The 14,622-nt window shown below is 50.5% G+C and overlaps 1 protein-coding gene across 1 annotated transcript; it reads right to left on the reverse strand.

The window, feature by feature from the left end:
* Positions 1 to 140: 140 nt before the first annotated feature.
* Positions 141 to 9,830, reverse strand: BMP3 (bone morphogenetic protein 3). Its single transcript, XM_033061436.1, has 3 exons — positions 9,503 to 9,830; positions 2,933 to 3,843; positions 141 to 1,482 (listed from the first exon to the last, which is right to left on the reverse strand). The coding sequence occupies exons 1-3, from the start codon at positions 9,828 to 9,830 to the stop codon at positions 1,291 to 1,293; spliced, it is 1,431 nt and encodes a 476-aa protein (XP_032917327.1). The 3' UTR covers positions 141 to 1,290.
* Between the last annotated feature and the right edge of the window lie 4,792 nt (positions 9,831 to 14,622).

Here is a 14,622-nt window from a genome sequence, read left to right on the forward strand (position 1 = left end):
GCCGCTCCCGTCCCGCTCTGCCGTGCGCCCCCCGCCCCTCCCACAGCCCGCCCCAGCAGCGCGGGACAGCGGGTGGGACACGAACAGCGGGAGCGCTGCATGCTCTGGGAAACAGCCGCACGGCAAAAACCCGCTTCTCATTTTCAGGTCGCTTTATTGTACATCTCTGCAGAGTTCCGAGCAGAACGCCCGTGTTACTGACGGGAAACAACACAGATCAGACAAGCCCATCCCTCAGCAGTGGAACGCGCCCCTCACGCCGTGGGCGCCCTTTGGAACTCCCTACGGCCCGGCAGATCGTCCTGGCACCGACAGAGAAAACGGCACGGCTTAGACAGCGCTGACAGAAAGCAGGATACGTCAGGAGGGCCACGGATATAAAATAAATTAGAAGCGTCTGTAAAAGTTTCTTTCCATATACAAAATAACTTCTCTTTTTTGGGGGCGATTTTTACTTTTTTAAATGGACAGTCTGTACACAGATAAACCTTTCACCACAAATCATTTAAAAATGCATCCTTTCCGTGAAGAAATCCTTTCTAATGTCCAGCCTGAACCTCCCCTGGTGTTGTGTCCCCTTGCAGGACACCCCACGGATTGCCAAGCAGGGTCTGGGACACGAGGCGAGCCGGTCATTCGGACCCGGCCCCGAGTGCAGGGCCATTTTCACCCCCCTGGCCTGCTGAGTTTCCACAGCACAAGTCAGTGATGCACTCGGCATCGGCCCTGCCTGGAGCTGAATTACAGAGCAGGTGTCAGTGAAAAGGTGGGTAACCTTGTACCAAGGAGATGCATGGCCAAGTGCAGATATCTACAGCTTTTAGGATGCCAGATTTTACCTGCCTTGCTGTACTATAGCTTTAAAATGAAGACTATTACATTTCTAACCTTCCCCTGCCATTAGTCAACATTACTGAGATAAGAATTACCAGCTTCTGCTGCTTCCAAAATGTTGTACAAAAATAGATCGCTATGTCCTTTGAGAGTCAAAGTCTCAAAAATCTGCAGATTTTTCTTTCCCCATGTACAGTCAAATCCTGTTCCCAAGCCTCATGTCTTGGTCAGACCCACAGACAAATGAAGTTTGTATTCACTTTCCTCAGAATCGCTGCTCAGAATCCATTCTGTTCCCATTGTCATTGACTGGATTTCTTTCCATTTTCTCTTTTTTGTCCAAAGAAAATGCATTGGCAGTGCAAACACAAAGTAGGTGTGATGAGACTCCTGCCCACCCTCCTTCCCCAAACAGCAGGTGATCACCCTGGCATTGCCCCAAGGCCTCCCGAGGCGTTATCTGCACGCACAGGACTCCACTGTCATGTTGGGGTACACCTTCAGAACCACGTTTTTGTTCTCGTCAAAGAATAAGATACTGAGAGAGGACATTTTGTCAGGAACGCAGCAAGGCTCGGGAATGCCGGGGACGACTCCGACTGCCCTCACGATGCTCTGGATGGTGGCGTGGTTGGACGGTTTCATGGCCTTAAAGAGAAAGACACGGCAGAACACGTCACTGCACTCACATTGCCACAGATTTATGTACTCTACAATAAAATTGCTCTGTTGAAGGGTGCTGTTGAGACCCCTCAGCTAGAACATCTGCAGCCAGTGGCACTGCTGAGGAACTGAGCCTCCAAGACAGCTGTACCTCATGCTACAGTAACATTTTCTTCCAGAGGAGAAACTTCAAATGACAAAGTTCCCTACATTTATAAAAAGGGACACGGTTGGGTTTGCTCTGAACAGAAAGCAAATCTGCCTGGTGAGGTAACCGCTTGGTTACAAAACCAGAAACCATTAAGGTGCTAATAAAAATAAAGCTCTACACCAGGTCATGCTCCCAAGGCATGTGGGTTTGACAGTAGTCGAACCAGCTAACTAGAATCAAAAATGCAAAAAATGCACATCTGGGGGGGCACATATGTTCTCCATTACCTAAGAGGTTGTTAACTCCAGGAGCTCACCCTCAGCAAAGGAACACGACGTACCCACAGGCACGCTCTGTTACTGCCTGAAGGTCAGCGTATCTTTCTGCAAACACGGTCTCAGAAGTAGCGGATCATGCGATGCTCAGCTTTAAAGCCTGCCTCTGCAGCTGGAGGTAGGCAAGTTTCTCCTCCTCCAAGGAGAGGACCCTGCCTTCTGCAGTTTGCTTTGTCTGGGCACCATTCCCTTTGGTACAGTTCTTCCACCTACTGCTTTCAAAGTGCCACTCCCTCAGCTCCTTCAGCCACTGCAATGCCACGTGTATTTTGGAACTGACTGCTCTGGTTTCACTGTGGCAGGAATAAAGAATAGTCTGGAATTAAACGCTGCAGCGAGTCCAGGAGCCCTGCCTGACTGATGTTCCCTGCAGGTGTTCCTTGTGCAGACCCCTCACTTTAGGCCAGCCTCAAACACCACATTTGCAGGACAGTTCCTCTCTGTCTAGGTCACAGGGACAGAGGCACACCAGCCTTGCCTGCTACTCACATGCAACGAGCTCATACAAACCAGGGGGTAATTTTCAAAGCAGGGGGCCTGGATCCATTGCTTCTGGATCCCCTTCGTCCACCGAATCAGAAGTGATTCACTCGACTCCGTGTGAACCACGCCTGTCACTGCCCGGAGCTCTCTGCTTTATAGACCTGGTTTGTATTTTGTTTGTTAAACAGGCTAGTAACAAGTTCACACGTCATCAGCACTATTCAGGCAATGTTTTATGGCATTTTGGGTTCTGGATGAAAAACTAATAGCAAGCCAAGCTTTTTAGATTACCTTTGCAAGTTTATCTCTTCGCTAGGTGTTCCAGCCCCTGCCCACTGCTGCATGGGGCGAATCTAGGAAGGTGCCAGATCCAAACTCATACCGGTGCTGGCCTTTTACTGACGTGGGAAACAAAATGCCCGGTTTATGGTAACAGACAGGGAGAAAGAATCAATGGGGACCATACCTTTGGAATTGGGAACTGACATTCTCCTGAGCAGTAATAGGCATCGAAGGACTTGGGGGAAATAATCCACTCGCTCCAGCCGATGTCTGCGAAATCCACCTTGAGGTAGCGCCGCGCGCAATACCTTGGTTCATTCCACTGCTTCCTCCTCGCCTTCTTCAGAGTTTGCTCGTCAAACTGCAGAGTCTGGGTCTTCTGGAGATGATTCTTCCTCTGCTTTTTCTTACTCCTGGCCCTGTCTGCTAGCTGCGGCTGGAAGGTCTCGTAGGGCTTTCTGCCTCCCCACCTCTCGTCCTCGCCGTACTGGTACTTGGCTCCCGGGAGCTCGTTGTTCTGCAACGGCAACAGGACGTTTGCAGAGCGTTTTCTCCGGCGATTTGTGATGCTGCTCCTCGTCTGGCCTTCTGGCTTGGGAAGGACCCTTGCCGGAGGACGACGGTGTCCTCGCAAAGTCGAGACTACGCTCTCTGGCTCCGAGATAGCGGAATCGTTGGCATAAATCAGGATGTAGGGCTCGTAGGAGGAAGATGCTCTTTCCCAGGGATGATGGCTGGGCAGATCCATTTTAACACTGATCAGCAGCTCGTTGTTTTGCTTTGCTTCATGCAGGAGCTGAGTGATATCCTTCCACTGCCAGGAAAGGACATCCTGGTAAGCTGAGGAGACGTTTATGAGAAAACGTCCCAGGTTCCGAGTCGGGTTCCCAGCCGAAGGAAAGGTCCAAACTGAAAGACGTATCTGAATTTCAGGTTTCCTGTGCCCGTGATGAGAACAGCCATGGGACTGGGAACAGTTCCACTTCATGTGCAGCAGATCGCCGATGTAATAATACACTGAAGCTGACAAGACGTTTTCAGACTCTGTGAGTGATGTCAAGTTAAAAATGTACATCTCCTGGCCTTCAGGGCTCCCTAAAAAAAGAAATATTCAGATTACAATATGGGCATTGTTGCTGTATGTTGAATGACAAGTTTTGATCTTAATTTTTATGAGGAATGCCACTTGAAAAATCCTGCCTGTTCTAAACTGGCAGATTGTGTTGGAAGACACAAGAAGCTACTTTTGTTTGTAAAGAAGTTCCGCACGACTCGGGGCAGACACAGGAGTTCGTAGTTTTGGGTAAAAGCTAAATTCCAGCAGCCACTTCTAGCCTGTAACTCTAGACCAAGACAAAGCACTTGCAGCAGATGGTGCTGTTTTCCTACACAACCACCTCCAAACTTCTGCAGCCCTGAGTTCCCAGATCTTTCATTTGCAAAACCATCTCAAAAACAGTTACCGATAGCCAGCACAGACATCTGTGGATTCACCAGATTCCACCTCAAGACACCTAACTGCGTGACCTGGGGTTCCATCAAAATTTGGGAGTACCAGGCCCGGTATGCTCCTTGCGTGACACCAATACCTGACTCGCAGGAGCGAGCGCTGCGCTGAAACAAGTGTTCCTCGAGCTAGAAATTACCCTTCAAAATAACTACAAACACATCTCTTACTCAGGAAAAGTTCATTTCATTAGAAGTGTACTTTGTCTTTTGGCTCATAGGACACACACTGCTGGAAACCATTCCAGAGAATAAGTTTTAAGAAGAAAAAAGGAAAGAAAAAGCATAAGGAGCCAAACTACACGCTGCTGCCTTCCAGACACTGTGAGGCCAGATTTTAACAGCAGCCTCTGCTCTCCTCTACCAGATGTTACCGCTGGCCTGATGAGTTTTTCAGACCAAGCTCCACATGACAGAGCTCTTTTGAACTGCAGTAGCTAAGATGCAGCACCACTGCACCACCATTGGCACTGCTCCTCTGCAGACTGGGACCAAAAGAACTACGACAATCTGGCAAGACGGGGCCAGAAGAAGGGGATAGTCTCTGCAGAACAAAAGCAGAAATGCACACTGACTCTACACATGTACTGGCACTCCCTCTTTGGGGTACCAGACATGCTGGACTACTTCCTGACAGCTCAAACGCAGCTCCTGGAAACAGGAACAAGTTCCTTAACAGAAACAGATCTGGAAACCAGATTTGCTCCTTATTCCCACCTTCCCTCTAACTTGGCTGCTGCTTCCTAGTTACCAACTGGTGTTATGTGCAAAAGGAAAAGGTAGGATGCGGTTCTCCCTTTTGAAAAGGCATAAGACTTGGTGCCAAACTGGTTTTACTAATTCTTTCAGCAAAGCAGATAGATCACAGCAGCTAGTAACCTGATAAAAAACAGCAGCAACTTCAGCACAGATTAAAGCTATCGGCCTCTCAAATAAAGAACTAATGTAGAAACAGCAATGCTGTGTGCTCAGGACCTAACTTACGTGAGGGTTTCACGATACGAAACCCACAAATCTGCAAATTGCACAATGTAAGTGTGCTGCACAGCAGCCACCTGATCTCTTTTCGATGTATTTTATGTAGGAAGGCCACAGCAGGTGTGAAAACTAAACACAACATCTAGCTCCAAGCTGTCACAAGCCCAGTGAGCTAAGGGGGTACAGCCACAGTAGGCACAAATCTGGGCAGGAGAAGAGCCGACCTCAGTATTCCTCACAGCCACGATTCATTGCACTCCCAGGTGAAAAGCAGATCGTGCACTGCCTGTCCTTTGATGCCAGAGCTCCTTGTCCTGAAGCAACAAGTTCTAGAAACAGGGACCAACAGGGAACTGTGAACACAGGTCACCCGCATGTATGGCACCGCCGTGAGACACACAGTGATGGAAGTCAGGAAATTAAATTTCTGGGTTTGGTCCTGAGAGGCCAAACATACAGATCCTGCCCCTCTGCCCAAATAATAGCTTAATGTTTTTCAAGTTCCTAAAAACTAAGGATGCTCCTGCTTGCATTGTATTTATAGGGGTGCAGCAAAAAAAATAAAAATAAAAAAATAAAAAAACAAACACAAACCAAAGAAACACACAGAAGGGGAAAAAAAAAAAAAGTTTCCCGACTATTTTTAAAGCCCTTCATGCAAAGAACCCCTGATACCACTGGTGCTCAGAGGGGCCGGCGTTTGGCCCGGACTGGTTTCTGCAGGCTGATGGCAGCCACTGAGGCGCTGCTTTCCTCGTGCGTGCTCCGCTTCCCCTCCTTGCGTGGGCACTCCGCACCACAACAAAGCCAAGAAAGGCCTTTTGAAAGGGAGGAGAACATAGTTCTAAACCCACAGGAATTGGCCTTGGGGCAGGTGTAGTAATACCTGAAATTACTTGAGCTTCAGTCAATAAAAAAGAGTTTAAAGTAATTTCTCACCGTAAAGTTTTACTATAACACCATTAGGAGGACCTTCCAAATAAAGTCAGGACTCATTTGCAAGCCATGTTCCTTAAGCGATGCTAGGATTTAAAGCGCTTTCAGAAGCAAACCTAATCTATTTATGTTTTGAAGGCTTTTATATTTACGCTGTCTTTTATTTTCCGTGCTGTATCTGACCTCCAAATCCTGAGGCTGGGCACTGCTCAAGAGGCAGTGCTGCGGGTAAGCGGGATTCTGCCAGCAGGAGGTCAGCTCCCTTTCAGGAGGAGAGAACAGTCGTGTACGGACGCTGCTGCATGGACAGGAGCACGGCCTCAGAGCTCCCCTGCAAAAACCGCCTGAGAGCTCTGCCATGGCTCACACATCACCTGACTTCCTTCCTACGTGTCTTTCACGGCGGATGGAAAACCACTCGCTCCCGTGGCACCTGCTGGTAAAGAACTGGAAAAGGCCTGTCCAAAGGAACACAAGGACTACCAGAGACATTCCAGAAACGTTCTACAACGGCGAGAAGACGTGCCACAGAAATCACACGCTGAACATCCCTTGACTCAAACATAGAGGAACAAATTAGAGCGGCTCAGTCCATGACAGAGAATGGTGCTAAAGGGTAACTCAACACTCTGAAAGATGTACATCCTCCCCACACTCCTCATGCGTCTCGGGACTGGGGCTTCTTTTTGGCTTTTCAGGTCACGGGCAAAGGTTCTGAACAATTATGCTCTCCGATAATTTAGCGAGATTAACAGGAAACAATTTACCCGAATGATCGCACGAACATTCATCAAAATCAATGGCCAAACCCCCAGCCCAAAGAAGCCACCATCCAGCCTAGTTGTGAAGTCTGGTGAGTGAGAGATTGCAGGGCAGCGTGGGATGGAGGCCCTCATAAGGATGCCGCACGGGGCTGAAGCTCTGGTCCCGTCCCCTCAGAGAACTGAGCGGCAGAAAGAGAAACTTGCTTTTAACAGCTATGAGGACGCTTGTTTTGATTAATCAGTCTTAACTGGGTTTTGTCGGCTGTTGGCAACAGGGCTGCAGCTGCCACGCCGATGTTCTTTGACTAGAACGGGGATGAGGTAAAACAAATTCTACGAGCTTTCCGTCTCATCCCACGCCACTCCAGGGTCTCAAAAATTTGTCCACTGGGTTACCTGGGAGATTTGGGAAAGGCCTTTCCCATGTGCTGCAGAAGAAACAGAAGCCCCTGCAGAGGAAAAGGACAGAAAGGTTTCACAGCTACATTTGAGAGCTGTGTTTCAGAAAAGGAAGAGTTTCTCTTGTGAACCTGTCAGACTAAATAGCAAAGTTAAACTGCAAATGAAACCACCCAAGATTTGCTATGAGACCTCTTGCTGCAGATGGAGAAGACACAGGAGGATTCTCGGTGATCTTCTGCTCCTAGCAGACAAAAAGCCGAGTCCTGAAGGGGCTGGCAGAGGGAATGGTAAAATCTGAAGGAGTAACAGCAAGGTCATGTAGTAACTGATGTGTCCCATTAAGGACAAGGGGAAACCCACGGGAGACTGAAATGTGGAGCCAAGGAGTGCAACAGTCAAATCACAGGATCTAGAGACAAAGTACCTTGAAAGGGGAACACTTCTGGATGGGCCATTTTCATTGCAGGCCTTTTCAGGCAGGTGGGCCCGAGGAAGAAGTCAGAAAAAGACTTTCCATTGCACCCCCTACCCTGAGGAACATCAAATATGAGGGTTTTCTGGAAACAGACTTTTCTGCCATCAATAACCACAAAATAAACTGCTGCTGATGCCAATGGCAAGAGAAAGACGACAGCTAACTGGTTAAATCTTTTGCATAAATACTTACTAAAGTGTCAAAAAAATTTTAAACCGATTTATTGCTTTGGCGCTTGATCTGTGAAAGTATTGGAGGAGGAGGAAAGGATTAGCAAGCAGTGTGTTTATAGGACTGCTGCCACTAGGCATCAAGTGAGAGTACAAATACAATCCCAAAGACCACAGAGATGGGATTTCAACCAACAGCATTCTGGTTTAGAACAATAAACGGCTTTAATCAGATATGCATAACAGAGCAAATATTGCTCTGCTGGGATCATTAACGACCTCTCCTTTTTGGGGGGCTGCTGTAATGAAGATTATATCCTCCCCTCTTTTGGTGGGCTTAATTCAGCGACAGCCACGGACATGAGACTTCACACAGCAAACAAGTCAGGTTAGAAAGGCAAGAGAGCTCTTCAGTAAGAGCAGCAGCTGGGGAATCCTGGCTCTCAGTCCCCCAAACCCAGGGTAATTACTCCTCTAAAGCCTCTCCTGTGGACAGGAATACTTGCACCAACACCACTCATTCCTCATTGCATTTGATCTCTGTACAGAGCTGCCTTACAAAACAGATTGTTGCTTTTGAAGAAGCAAGGAAGCCTGCCACCCACCTGCCTCTCTTTCCTGCACCGGGAAGGACTCTAAGCAAGCCACTGCAACTCAGGGACAACTCTCAAGTTTTACTGATAGATGCCTGTCTAAGAAAAAGCCACCGGGCCAGTGCACCGGTGTAATGAAGAAATTGGCAAATGGGGCTTCTGTGTGTGGCCAAAAAAACCTCTCCCACACGCAGCAAGGGTTTGAGGTGCAATCGATAAGGGAAGGAGACCCCAAGGATGGTCATCTTTGGGTTCTGGCCATTCCATTTAGCCCTTGTGGCGCTCACACACACAAAAACCAGAGGAAGGAGGGGAAGGGATGCAGCACCAAGGCAGTGACTTGTTCTCTTTCTGCTAAGACACGGTCCTTTTGAGATGCTGGCACGTTAAACATGTCCGTTCCCTTATGGAAAATGTTTTTACATTTTCACCCATCTACACCTCGTGCATGCTGGTGTGTAATCACAGAGAGATCCAAGGGCCCCTTCCAAAGATGCCAAGATAAAGTACTTAGGACGCTCAAGTTGAGCTAGAGCTGCACTCATCTGCCGCTGTCTCTCACTGTCAGTGCTATCACCACCTGTCAACACGAGAACGCTGCAGAGAGCCTGAAGGACCCCCAGACCATGTCACGGCTCCGTTACACACAAGTTAGCCCTTGGCTCCAACAGAAGCTACACGTGCAGAACACCACTAATGGGGGACTCCGGAGAAGATCCGCTAATTCCTCCACCTCCCTCGCATTTTACTCAGCCATCGTGATGACAGTGATGCTCGAAGCAGAGCAGAAGCAGCAAGGCAACAATTAAAGCACGGGACAGAACGCAAAACACGGCAGTCCCTGCAGGAAGCGATACTCCTCTAACTGTCTCACTTCTTCCCCCGCCGAGCTCTCCGGGCACTGCCCCGGGGATGCCCTGACGCACTCACCTGCCGGCAGCGGGCGGAAGCCGCGCACCGTGTTGCCCCGGCGGAGCCAGGGCCCGGGCGGTGTCGGCGGGTCCCGGCCGCCGCGGTACTGCTCGTAGAGCCGCAGCATGTGCTCCGCCACTCTGTCGGCCGCCGGCGGCCGCCCGGAGCGCCGCTGCCCCGGGCCGTCGTCAGCGGCAGCCGGCCGGGCGCGCCCGCCCCGCACGGTGCCCGGCGCAGCCCGGCGCCGCAGCCCGAGCCGGCGCGGCCGCAGCGCGTCCCCCAGAACCAGGCACAGGCAGCCCCAGCCCAGGCACAGGCACAACACCCAGCGAGCCGACGCCGCCATCCCGCCCCTCCGGCAGCGCCCGGGCGCGCTCCGGGACTGCGCGGAAAGCGCGCACGGCGCGTCCTCCTGGAGAAGGAAAAAAACCCGGGGAAACAGAAAAAGGGGGAAAGCGAAAAAAAAAAAAAAGAAACGGAAAAAAGCGGGGCGGAGGAAAGCTCCACGGAACGGCCCGCCCTCCCTTCCCGGGGGGGAGCGAGGGGGTTTATTCCCAGCCGCGCAGGTTGGTGCCGGGGAGAGGCGGCGGTGCCGCTCCCGGCGCTCGCTCCGCAGCCCCGCGCCTGCAGACACCGGGGAAGAGCGCCGGTCGCCCCGCCCGCCCTCGCTCCGGCGGGGCCCGAGTGCGGGCAGCCGCCACCCCAGGGGAGCGCAGCGACGGCACGGAGGGAGGGAGGGGATGCTCTGCAAACTCCATCCCCCGGGCGGATGGCGATGGAGGCGGGGGACGGTCCCCTGCCCGCCTCCATCCAGCCCCTCCCGAACGCCGTACAATAACGTGATCCCAGTAAAAAAAAAAAAAAAAAATTAATCACGAGTGGTAGCTCACTGACTCTTCTCCCATGGAACGCCTCAAGGCTTGGCTGGAAGCGGAGCACAGTGCGATGCTCACCGGGCCGTGCCGGGGTCCTGCCTGCCTCTCGTGAGCACCAGCGACCCTCGGCTTCCTCCCGCCCGGCCGGGACTGGCAGAGGTGCCCCCAGCCTGGAGCCCGTGGGAAGAGACGTGCACCCAGAGAAATCCTGCACGGCAGGACTCCTCCGCTACAGCAGGCACGGCAAGGTGCTCCTTGCTCGTCTGAGACAACTCCGTGTGCCTCCCGCATCTGCTGTCTTTCAGCACCAAAAGGACAGCAATGTCCCACCCGCCCTTGCCGGTACCACAGCCTCCCAGAGCAGTCCAGCACACACCACACTGTCCCTTACAAAATGTGCTTTGCAACACAAGGTGCCTCACCTGTACGTCGGGCAGGGAACGCACGAGAGGAGGCAGAGGAGCCTCGCCGAAGCGACACAGCTTCTAAGCGTGCTAGTTCCCAAGACCAGCTTGGTTTCTAACCTGAAGAAGTTGACAATAATATCGGCCTACAGACCGGCACACGGAGCGTTTTCAGCGCAGGGCATTCGGGTTTTCCACGGGCTGCAGCAAGCGTTCCATTATCCAGCCCTAAATACGACGCTAAGTACTGCCTCTCAAATTACACTGAAATTAGGATCTGTAGCCAGTACTATTACGCAGTTGTAATAAGCCCATCTGTAACTACGAGAGGCGAGTGCCCACCAGCAGGTAACGAGGAAAGTGAAGATTCTCACCGGCAGAGTCACCATTTCTCTATGCTCCTACATTTGGGGGCTCAGATGCAACCCACGGCAGTGACTCGTCTTCAAACAGTGCTGAGGCACCGAAGCTGCCCTGTGCATCTACAAAAACTATCCAAAGGTATGGAAACACACTTCACGTCACTATCCATCCAAGTAGCACCATTACCACCACTTTTCCCTAGGTAAAAAATGCACATTAGTGCAATAGAAAAGCTAACAATAGAAGTAAATGTAATTAATAAGTTTATAATTAAAACATTAAGGTATGATTGCATTTTTTGGACACAAGCCATAAAACCAATGTGGATCCACACAGAAAGAAAACAAAATCATTTAAACCAATGGCTAAAAAATTCAGCACAAGCAGCAGTCCCTGGCTTGTATCCATAGTGGAACTGTCAATCCCAAAGAAGAATCTTTATGCACCTGGAAATTACCATTTCAGTTTCAGTCGTGTTTTTTCCTACTGTTAAAAGAAGCAACATAAAAAAAACCCCAAGCAACAACACACCACAAGTCTTTAAATAAAAGCTGGCATAACTGAATCCTGTCCTATACCAACAGTGCCAAGTGATTTGGTGAAAGAGGTGATCTTTTGCAAATCTCCAACACATGCTCTGAGCAGCTTCCTGACTCTTGAGATGAGGCCATTGTAAATTGGGTATTACCTGAGTTGAAAAAAATAAAACAAACCCTCGGAGACACTGTCTATGGTGTCTAACACAATTCTAAAGCAAATGGGGATTAGAAAAGAACTACTTTTTGTTCAACATGGAAGCTCAAGCACCCTATGGCTGAGCTTTCATTTCAAATCTTTCAAGTGTTACCAGAAAGCCCTGTCTATGCAAAATTAAATCCAAATTCCCTTCCCCGAAGCTCGCCCCAGTACTTGATTGCAGGTAAGTCTAAAACAGAAAATTAGCCCTATACAGTCCTGTAACAACCAGCAAGGAGAGAGAAAGAAGGCACTGGATATGAAACAGAAAGGAAAAGGAGACTTCTCAGGGCATCATGAGCCTTCTCCAAATTCCCCTTTTCAAACCGCAGTTCTCTAAGCAGGCACACACACGGGGTTTCAAAAATCCCTCGCTTTACAGATTGCCCCTGTACACATCGGGACGCTCATTACACTGAGTTCTGCAGCTTGCAGAGTTTGAAAACATCCCCCATTCCACGAGATTTTTAAATGCCAGAGCCTCGTGAGTGCACCAACCAAACCACACCACGGAGCGCATCGGGAGCTCCTCTCCACAGACGGCAAACCCTCACACCTGACCTCTAAGGTAGCAGCCCTCATGCACCTCTGCTATTCCCTTTCTGCTTCTTCTACAGAGGTAACTGCTGCACACCAGTTATCCAGACATATCCAGCCACAGCCAGCACAACTCTAGGCCCTACTGGGCTTGAGCAGCTCCATCCTGATTACCACAGTCTCCAGCCTGTGCAGCAACCTGGCCTTTTAATTCCCTAGTCCAAGGCAGACGGCAGACATCAATCCAAATTAAGTTTATTTAAATGGTGAGCAAGTCCTGTGCCATTGTCAGCACCAGCCTCACCACCCTCTGGCAGGCCATTCAGAAGAGCTATTTAAAACCTCCACCAAAACTTCAAGATTTTCATTTCTTAGAGCTCGCCACAGAGCGCACAACCCAGTAACTTCGCAGTTATTTGTTCCCTTCGCGCAAGCACTCGGAAGTCCCAGGGAACAGGAAACCACAAATACTCCTTCTGGAGGAAATGAAATAATTACATATTTGCATAACAAAGTGATATTAGCAAAATCTGTTCAGCATGTGAAGGCTAACCCCGCAGTCCTGCTGCTATTTGCCTGGCTCTCAGCCGCCGCAGAGTTCGCTTAGCACGGCGACCTCCGCTGCTGCGGCTCCCGCATCCAGCTCTCCTGGCTGTCATCTGGAGAATTCCCCGCTGCAGCCCTCAGCACATCTGTTTGGTGTCTCAGACGGGCTTCTGTGTGCTCTGCCATGGCAGGACTCCTGACACCGAGCCTTTGGGTCAGCAACACCAGCTCTGCCCCAGCGGTGTGTTCCTGACCCCGTAAGGCCACCCCGTGGTCAAGGTGTGCTGGCCCGCACCCAGGAACCCCCTTCTCCCTGGGGTCCATCTGCTCTGTGGGACCACCGTACCCCGGTCCCTATTGCTTCCTCGCATCCCCGACACATTCCGGGTACGCCAGGTACCAATGAGAATGCCGAGTGGCACGTCATCCAGCAGTGCTTGGAACCGCCGTACGGATCCAGCAGTGCTTGGAAGCGTGCTCCATGTACGCTGCGCTGCCTCTCCCGTTATTGCAAACAAGGAGGCACGTGCTCCTTGGGATGTTCCTGCTCGTGGCCCCAGAGATGTACGTGGAGAACAGCCTTTCACCAGGCAGGTCGAGGTGGGCAGCCCAAAGCAAACCCCTGAGCACAGCCATTCCCTGTATCCCCTGTGCTGGCTTCTCGAGGCTCGCCAGCTGGGCTGGGTGTTTGCTCAGGTGGTGAACAGCAGCCATCTCCCTGGAGGGCCTTCCAGCAGAATTGCTTCTCTCGGGCCCCGGGATCACACGTTTCTCTCACCACAGAGAACTTGTGCTGCTGCAGGACCTGTGACAACTCTGCCTGGAGGCGAGCTGAAATCAAAGACGCCTCGAGCGAACAACGCTGAACAACAAGAACCACATTCCCCTTCCGTGCAAAGCCGTGTTCTGTAAACACAGCTCATCTGTGTGGCCACAGTCCGTTCAGCACCTGTGTTTTTGTTTTCTTTGTGGTGCGAACTGCGGCTTGGCCTGCCCTGCTTGTCCCTGCCTGCCTCGCAGAGAACTGCCCAAAGGTTTTAGTCATCTGCAATCTGATTTCTGTGTGTGGGGAAACACAAGTAAGGGTACAGTTTCCCCCGGTGCCTCTTTCATGGATGGCTGAAAGGAGAACATCTAATGACCAAACATTTTGTACTAAATAATAACAGCTCTGCTGTGGATGTGCTGGTGGCTCAGCAGAATGAAGCTCTTGGGCACCAATCTCCCGCCACTTTCCAGCCTCGCTCCGTGATCCAAAGCAAGCACCGCAACAACAGACCCGAATGTTATTGCAAGACCAAAGATCCGGACGCCGCGTAAAACGAACAAAACTATGATTTTGGTGGGGTGCTGAAGAAATAGAAAAGAATCAAAAACAGATACAGGCTAATGCAATCTGCAGACCTTAACTGGTGCACACAGTTCAGATGTGCTGCAGAAAGACCTACAACTCTCCCCACTAGTATAAAATCTGTATTTCCAGGGATCTGCTTGCCCACAAACACCCAAAATCAGTTCCCTTACGGCAGCATGCAAACCCAGTACCTGCAGTAAATGCCACAATCTGCGACAATACTGCCATCTCCTTTAAAAAAAAAAAAAAATTTAAGATGTTTCCACGCATCTTATGTTTACAGCAAGAAGTAGTGCACATTTGTTTCTGCTAAAAAGCCACAGG

The sequence above is a fragment of the Catharus ustulatus genome, chromosome 5 (genome assembly GCF_009819885.2).
Source record: "Catharus ustulatus isolate bCatUst1 chromosome 5, bCatUst1.pri.v2, whole genome shotgun sequence".
Lineage (NCBI taxonomy): Eukaryota > Metazoa > Chordata > Aves > Passeriformes > Turdidae > Catharus > Catharus ustulatus.

Bases quoted from the DNA above. Each gene is read 5' to 3' on its own strand.
- BMP3 (XM_033061436.1), bottom strand. From the start codon at position 9,830: ATGGCGGCGTCGGCTCGCTGGGTGTTGTGCCTGTGCCTGGGCTGGGGC. The intron at 3,844-9,502 runs GTGAGTGCGTCA...TTCTTTTTTTAG, and splicing joins CTTCCGCCCGCTGCCGGCAG to GGAGCCCTGAAGGCCAGGAG. The intron at 1,483-2,932 runs GTATGGTCCCCA...TTTCTCTTTAAG, and splicing joins GTCAGTTCCCAATTCCAAAG to GCCATGAAACCGTCCAACCA.